The 8,261-nt window shown below is 34.0% G+C and overlaps 1 protein-coding gene and 1 long non-coding RNA gene across 3 annotated transcripts in view; both read right to left on the reverse strand.

Moving 5' to 3' along the window:
• Positions 1–911: 911 nt before the first annotated feature.
• LOC115240085 lies at positions 912–2,686 on the reverse strand. Of its 2 annotated transcripts, XR_003884734.1 has the most exons (3): positions 1,578–2,686; positions 1,382–1,498; positions 912–1,208 (listed from the first exon to the last, which is right to left on the reverse strand). It is a non-coding gene; the product is annotated as an uncharacterized LOC115240085 (long non-coding RNA). The 2 variants fall into 2 exon arrangements; XR_003884733.1 differs by having other exon boundaries at positions 912–1,498.
• A 3,457-nt stretch (positions 2,687–6,143) lies between these two features.
• The window catches only part of LOC115240084 (putative GPI-anchored protein pfl2), a 4,772-nt gene continuing 2,654 nt past the window's right edge, over positions 6,144–8,261 (reverse strand). The window contains exons 4-6 of the mRNA XM_029815055.1: positions 6,864–7,924; positions 6,481–6,782; positions 6,144–6,289 (exon numbers count right to left, since the gene is read on the reverse strand). Of these exons, the coding sequence (XP_029670915.1) occupies positions 6,217–6,289; positions 6,481–6,782; positions 6,864–7,924 (1,436 nt within the window). The 3' untranslated portion in view covers positions 6,144–6,216. The remainder of the gene's footprint in view (positions 6,290–6,480; positions 6,783–6,863; positions 7,925–8,261) is intronic.

Below are 8,261 nucleotides of genomic sequence, written 5' to 3' on the forward strand. Positions count from 1 at the left end.
CCGTATCAGACTACGCATTGAAATTTGAAAATTGAAGATTAAAGATTGGAATTTGACCAATCAAAACAAAAAAGACTAAAATTTCTTTATTCTGATTGGTCTAATTTCAATCTTGAATCTTGAATCTCAATCTTCAATGCGTAGTCTGATACGGGCTTTTGGGTGCAAACCCATGCAGCGGATTAGTGTAATGGTCCTCGCACACTGGACGCGATAAGCGATGAGCGATATCCAATGAAAGCTCTGCTTTTCCAAAAAAACGCGCCGGAAGTACGTCACCGATTCTAGTTACTTTCTAAACTGCTGCTGCTTTTCACTGCTCATGAAATGTTACCTAAGGGTGCCGTCCCATGGCGCGTATTGCGATACGCGCGTATCGGGCGTATTGAACTCTGCGACCAATCACAGACAATCCGCCGTTTTTGATACGCCGACAATCCGCTGAATTCATAATTCGAGCGGATCGCACAGTCACACATGTAATTGTTGCATGTGTTGTGTGTATGTAAAAGAAGCTAAAAAGCTAATATACAAAATATTTTAAGGATGGAGGACAATGAAAATACAATATTGCAATAGGAAAATACAATACTACAATACTGCAATACAATAATGCAATAGAAATGGAAATAAACATTCAAGAGATAATATACACACTAATCTAATTTTAATTTCCAAAATTTGCGTTTGGTAAAAAAAATATAACAAAAATACGGATAGTGTTATATAACAATTTCATAACAAATAAAATAATAGCGTTATATATAACTGTTCAATACTTTATATTATAATTATATTATTTTTCCACAATTTATATAACTATTATATAATGTTTTACTTATTTTGGTAACAATTATATAATATTTTAATAACATAACTAATGTCATTTGAGTGGGAAATTACAACTAACGTTTATGTTACAACGAGCATGTTATATTTCATCGTTATATTTAGACAATATGATAGTTACATAACTGTGTTTGCTGGGACCATTCCGGTAAAATTGTTGAAGAATAAATATTATAATTCTAAGATATATAAAAAAATAATTGTAACTAAAATAGAATTACGTGCATTGTACTTTGCTTATTAATCAATGAATTCAATATCTTGTTTTCTAGTCGGATTAGCACGTTTGCATTAACTTCATCATTATAACTACGATTGTTCTGCAGATGCATCAATCAAATTTTCCTTGCAATGCAGATCTAAAAATATTTTTTTGTTTTTGTTATACTATTTCGATAATATTTAATTTTAATATTAAAAATGTCATCTTAAACAAAAAACTTCTTTAAGAATATAAGTGTTGTAATTCTAAAGTATATCATAAATAATCATGAAAAACTGAAATAAAATGATAATATTATTTGTATAATACCTTGTTTATAAATTATTTTGTATTAACGTCACGTTTTCTAATCGAATTGTATCATTAATTTCATCAAACGGTTAATCTGCGATTGCATCAAGCAAATTTTCTTCACAATATTAAGATCTAAAAATAACAAAATGTTTTTATTATTATATCATTTCAATATAATTGGAATGATTTGTTAAAAATTATACATACTTACAAGAATCATCTGTTTTCTTTTTCTATGCACAATTTGTTCTTTATTTGTGGTTTTTTGTATATTTTCTTTCAAAATAAACGAGATAAAAAAAACAAGAAATATACAGATTCATTCAGTGTATTGTGATCAATCGGAAGAAAAGATTTATTTGCTAATCATTTGTATTTCATAGTATGATAAGAATAACAAGTTACAAGAGATTCCAAGAAATCTAAACAAGTTTCATGTTACAATTGCAAAAAATTATCATCCAGATTTTGAATGTTGTGTGAATTGTCGAGATGATATATAGATATCGTAAATATTGAAATAAAAACTTCTCGATACTGTTCTTACCCTATTTTAAAAATGCCACAATTAAATTCAAAAGAAAACGCAGCTTATGTAATCATACTAATGTTTATATGCACCTCTCTCTCTCTCTCTCTCTTTCTGTTCTTTTTTCTACTCGAATTATAGACAATTTACAATTAAAATACTTCTTACAATTTTTTTCATTTTTATCAACTCGCCTAATGTCAACACTTCGGCACTTCCAGTTTTTGTTACTTTCCGACTTGAATGTTACAATATATAGCCAAATTTTTTTTTATACATATATCTACATAGTAGCAAAGCATAAGGAATCACAGATTCTTCGATGAATGTAAAGTCAATTTTGTTTCCCATCGGAAATTTGATAAAAAATCAGTCGCTAACGTAGTAATACTTCCTCAATCTCAAATATCCTGGAAAATAAATGTATAATGAATGTATAAATGTATAAAAACATCCTGTCTTTGATAAAACTTCGAATAAAATCCAAAAAATAAAAATTTGAAACTTTGGAACACTTACATCCTGCCAGGAAATATTATAGCTAAAAAATGAGAATCACCAATAATATCTCAGTAAGCAATTTGATAACAAATTGGCATCAAATTCGCTCAAAACTTGATAACAAATCCAGTGCCATCTGTGTCCGCATTAAGCTTGTGTTTTGGTGACAAAGCTTGCTGACATAACCTGACAGCAAATTGACGGCAAAAACCGAGCGGTAAATATACATATTAGGTTACACCTCACCGATGACTTTGACCTTGACATATGTTGTCAAGGACATGACCCTGAGTAACTTTTCTTTATAACTTAACCGGCGGTCTCTTATAGTTTCTGAGATATTTAAAGTTATGATTTCACAATTTTAATGATTTTTCTATTATAAAATAAAGAAAAATAAAGGTTGTTTACATTGTATTTATGTAGATCAGACGTGAAAAAAGTGTTTCTTTACATTTCTAGAGACAAAGCTCTTTGGGTTTTTTTACTTTCCACGCAAAGCGAGGTTCAACGCAAACCTATGTGTCTAGTTTTTTTATAATGGAGCCCACTGCGTCCACGCATATACTTTCCCATCCACACAACAATTGTGGGGCGAACTTCGCTTTGTTTTGTAAAGTATATGCGTGCACACAGTGGGTTCCGCCCCCCCCCCCCCCCTACGGGAGGACTCCACTTCCGGAAGATATAACCTAACCCAAACCAAATTTTAGTTTTAAATCAGAAATAGGTTTGGGTTAGGTTATATCTTCCGGAAGTGGAGCCCCCTTTTGCAGGCTTTATATACACTCATGACAAGAATTTGAATACGGGTATAGATAATGAATAACGCGCCGCAGAGCGATAAGCGATTGAACTATTTTATAATACTTTGTAATGAGCTGCAGATTCTGTTCGGTTTTTGCTGCCAATTTGCCATCAGATTGCGCACTCCAGATCTTGCTCAGTTTTTGCCGACAATCTGATATCAGTCATGTCAGCAAGCTTTGCTCGGTTTCTGCCGCCAATTTGCTGTCTAGTTATGTTAACATAAAGTTTGCTTGGTTCTTGCCGGCAATCTGCCAACTTAATCGGTAACAACAACTCTTGTACCAAATTTGTAGCAAGCACTTGGCAATATCTGTTAGAACAGACGTGGCTGACTGGGATAATAAATAAATACATTTAAATAAAAAAATGCGGTTTCATAAAAATATGTATATATATACAAGGTGTCCCAGATCATTTGGGACAATACTCGTGTGCAGATAGAGCGGACCAAACTGAGTCGAAAAGTCCTCTATCATTTTTTTTATAACGCTTAATAGAGAGCTCTGTTACACGGCACCCTTAGGGCCAATTTCACCAAGTCCGGTTAGATGAACCAACGGTTATAATTAGCAGGGTTCCAACTGAAATGATATGAATGCTTGGTTTTCCTTCACCTCTATTTTCTGTTGGCCACCTAGTTGTAAAACTGGCCAATCACAGCTATTCCTCTGAAGAATGGAATGACTGTGATTGGTCAGCCTTAGAACTACTATGTTATTAAACCCGTTTAGGGGTGACGTGTAAACGTAGTCATTATTGAGTAAAGTCTGGCCAATCAGCGCCGATCTTTAGCCGGGCGCACCGGTGAGCCGCGCGCCTGGTTGTATGCGGCAGCGCACACTTCACGGCGCGCGGCTCACCGACGTGCGCCCGGCTAAAGGTCACCCTGTATACACACACAAGGTGTTTCAAAAATAGGTGGCCAAACTTTAAGAGCATATTCTACTCACTACAAGGATAAAAAAAGTCATATGAACATGGGTTCGGAAACGCTTTCTTTCCAAGTTATAAACATTTTTTATTTACAAACTTTAAGAACATTTGAAACTATAAGAAAATTTCATTATAGAAATTGCTGGAAATGATTTCCTTCCATATTAATGCATGCCTTGCATCGACGTCGCATAATTGTCGAAGACATTCACAAATTCCCAGAGTATTTCATATTTTGCCACGCATGAAGCAATAATATGATTTCGGAGTACTTCCACAATAACACAGGAGTATCATAAATGAGTCTTAAGATGTCCATAAATAAAACTTCTTGTTTACTTCTAATAGAAAGTGAATAGAAGGACAATTCATGAAATGTCGATGCGAGGCATGTTGTCCGATATAAATAAAAAATGTTTATAACTTGAAAAAGAAGTGTTCCCAGACCCATGTTTACATAACTTCTTTTCATCTTTATAGTGAGTAGAATATGCTCTTAAAGTTTGACCACCTATTTCGGAAACAACCTGTATATAATATATATATCGCTGCATAAATGTTCATAATCATCGGAGACCCGAATTAAAGTAATATTTGATTTGGTTACCGTCTAATAAGACATCTAAGAACTATTCCGGTTTTTTGAACTCGATTTCCAACTCAATGAAGAAAATTATTTCAATCACCGAATTTTATCGATGCGAATCCTTATACATACATATCTATAAAATATACGTAATTGTAAATTATAAATTTAACAATGCGCATCTTTAGATATTTTCATCGTCGAAAACGATCTAAAATAATATTAATATTCTCCAATTATCCCCGGGAGCGTCGGGCTCACTCGTACTCACAAAAATTCATCATACGATCGCTTTAATATCTCGTCGGTGCGGCGCGTCTAGGCAACTTATATATCTACATTAACAAATATAATAATACAATTTATANACAAAGTGTTCTTCGAAACTTGACAAAATCGTACAAAAAATATTTTCGACAAAATTGATAGTTTTGAGAGAGAAAAAAGTTTATAATATTAAATTTTAATTAAAGTCGTTTTTTCAAGGTTATATCAAGGTCAACATAGTTTTTTTTTAATGGAATCATTCTAATTTTTTTATATAAATCGATTTCTTGCAATATATATATATATATATATATATGTCTGTGTGCATGTGTGTGAGTATATATATGTATATATGTACGTGTGTGTGTGTGTATTAATGGATATTTCGCGTTTGTAGACATTCCATGAAAAAATGAATTTCATGACTTGTTACATAATTTTTTATGACTCTCTCCTAATATCATATACATATACAGATATGAATTTATTCTACTTTTTTACAGTAAAGATCTATTGTTAAAATTTGTGTAATAATTCTTTTAATTTAACAAAATTTTTCTCGTTCGGCGAATAAACTAAATTAACAAAAAGAAATTGTCATGGTAACACAATAATGCAACAACAATAATAAGAATAGTGATAGTAGTAATACTGATGCAATGCGGAAGTTTGCATAATTTTACTGTGAAATTTCCCACTGAACTTTGCTTGATTTATTCTAGATTATTAACTTCACTATAAGATTTCACAAACTTCCATTGTTTAACAATGATAACAATGATAATAATGATGGCGACACGATTATGATGTATAATAGAGGATAACTATAGAGGATGTCCCAAAAACTGGCAGTTTCTCTCAAATGTTACATAGAGTATAGGGAAGTTAGGGAATTTTGGAAGACTTGAAACTGCAATTGTATGGAAAAAATGGAGAGACTTGTGAAGCTTTTTAAGAGAGCTCTTTTTTTATATTGTGATAAATATTATATAAGGTCTGTATATTTTTATCTTGTATTTTAATACGATGCAAAAATTATTATTGCACTGACATTCAACCAACAATCTCATCCGAGAACAGAAGTGCAATTATTCTGGGACACTCTGTATAGATAATTTTGATAATTGTGTACACATGCAAATATATATATATATATATATATCTGTATGCATGTATAATAATCTTATTTGCACATTTAAACATTTTTCTCTATTTTCTTCATTCTTAGTTTTCATCCGAAGACCCGCTAGAACTTTCTGGCATAGTGTTGAACCAGTTTTCACGGGCCCCGGTAATCCTAAATACAAAGATATTTTTAAAATCTATGTAGGAAATTTTTCATGTGCATAATTCATCATCTTAAGTATTGACACAAATATAACTTTATATAAATAGTTTCAATAAAGTTTCTAAAAATAATTTAATGTATCAAATAAAAAAATGCTACAAAATTGTATAACTCAACGATATTAATCAAATATATATCACCTTGTACGTTGGCGTGTACTCGTCGGCAGTGTAAGTGAAGTTCTATAATATTGTGGTGTGGCATTTGATGTTGCTTCGTCCGGTCTCCTGTGTAATGTCATGGTTTCATGAAGAGAAGTGACTAGCTCGTCTTCGTTATCTAGATAGTAACGAGAACCAGTCGCACTCTTGCAATTCTCGCATTCACTTCGATAGTCGTCTGTGTCATCGTGCAGAGTAGATAACGCTTGCATGCTGCATGTACACGTCATTGATTCAAAGCTGCCGCTCGCATTCATCTCGTTAGCTGCACTCAACGAAGGCTATAGCAGATAAAACTTCGTATTTAATAAATGTTGCGCCTCTCAATAAAATTTATATTACAATAAATTATTATTACATACTGTGTATTCGCGAGTCTTCTCGGATACGTCTGCCGTGTTTACTTTATACGTTTCGGATTGCGCTACTAAACTAGACGCTGATGCTATTGGAGTATCATCCGTATAAAACGTGTCCACATCTTTGGTAGCATTCTTGTAATTATTCGGGCAAGTTGCAACAGCAGACAATTGCACGGAATGCGACGAGCTTTCATGAGGTTCCGCGACGCTGCTCGGTGATAAGGGGAGATAGTCCTTCGCTGAGTAATCGGTCAGAACGTCCTTCGCTCTACCGGTAATGCGAGACGTTAACGTTCGCGAAATTGTGCGATGGGAAGACATGTCTGAATTAGATAGAGTCGCCGATATCGTAAACGCGCCAGCATCGCTCTGGCGCGGAAAGATCGTCGTGTGCTGACGATAATTCTTGGGAATAGTAGAATGTGATATCGGTAATAGTGGTTGTTGCGTACTAACGCTATTCATCTCAGAATGTTGGCTGTGGTTGAAACTAGTCGTACTGATTGATGAAATGGGTAGATTCTCATACATGTTTGTTCCCATTGTGAAATTCGTAGTAGATGTGCTAGTATTCAGACCAACGGTGGACGTCGCATTGATATTTTGACTTACCGATCGATAATTGCCAGATGCATATGCGCTAGGACTAGAAAGCGATCTGCTCGACGAAGACATCAGAGGTGTGCTTATATGATTATCGTTGGATGATCCTTGCGTGTTTACAGTTAATTCGTTTTGTGCGTTCGCGACGACCGACATGCTTGTGTGATTATTAATATTTGGCATATAATTATCGGAGAAATTCATCGATAATAGTGTGTGCGGATTCATTGATAGTAGCTGTTCCGCCCTCGCAGCAGCAATTGCTTCCTCGTAGGGCGGAGGCGCCTCGCCACGCGGGAAATAATTACTGCCAGGTGGCTTCCACAGTGAGTAACCTGTTCCGCAAGATATGTCATCCATAGGAACCCCATGAGGCAATCCTCTGTCCAAATATCCCATATTGCTTAAGCTTCTCTGATCCTCTCCGAGTTGCCTGTTTTCTCGGCCCGCTACACAAACTAGTACACATCACATATTACATTTTTTATATTTTAATAATATAATTTATTTTTGTTTCAATATAGTAATATTATATTGCTCCATCCCAAAAAAATTAAAATTTAAAACTCAAAACTTTTAAACTTCGCTTACGTCTTAAGTCATACTGCTTTTTTGTGTGCCACGGCTCTTATGCACGAATCAGAAGTTGGCCATAACGCAGGGCAGAAAGTGAAAAGGTAGACGTCGCCCGCGATATTTCAAGTCGATAAAACTCGTATAATATGTAAAATATTTATATTATATCATACATCGTTGTATTCGTTTCAAACAGTGCTACAACTTTTATTATATCGA

The sequence above is a fragment of the Formica exsecta genome, unplaced genomic scaffold (genome assembly GCF_003651465.1).
Source record: "Formica exsecta isolate Colony F162 unplaced genomic scaffold, ASM365146v1 scaffold403, whole genome shotgun sequence".
NCBI classification, from domain to species: Eukaryota; Metazoa; Arthropoda; class Insecta; order Hymenoptera; family Formicidae; genus Formica; species Formica exsecta.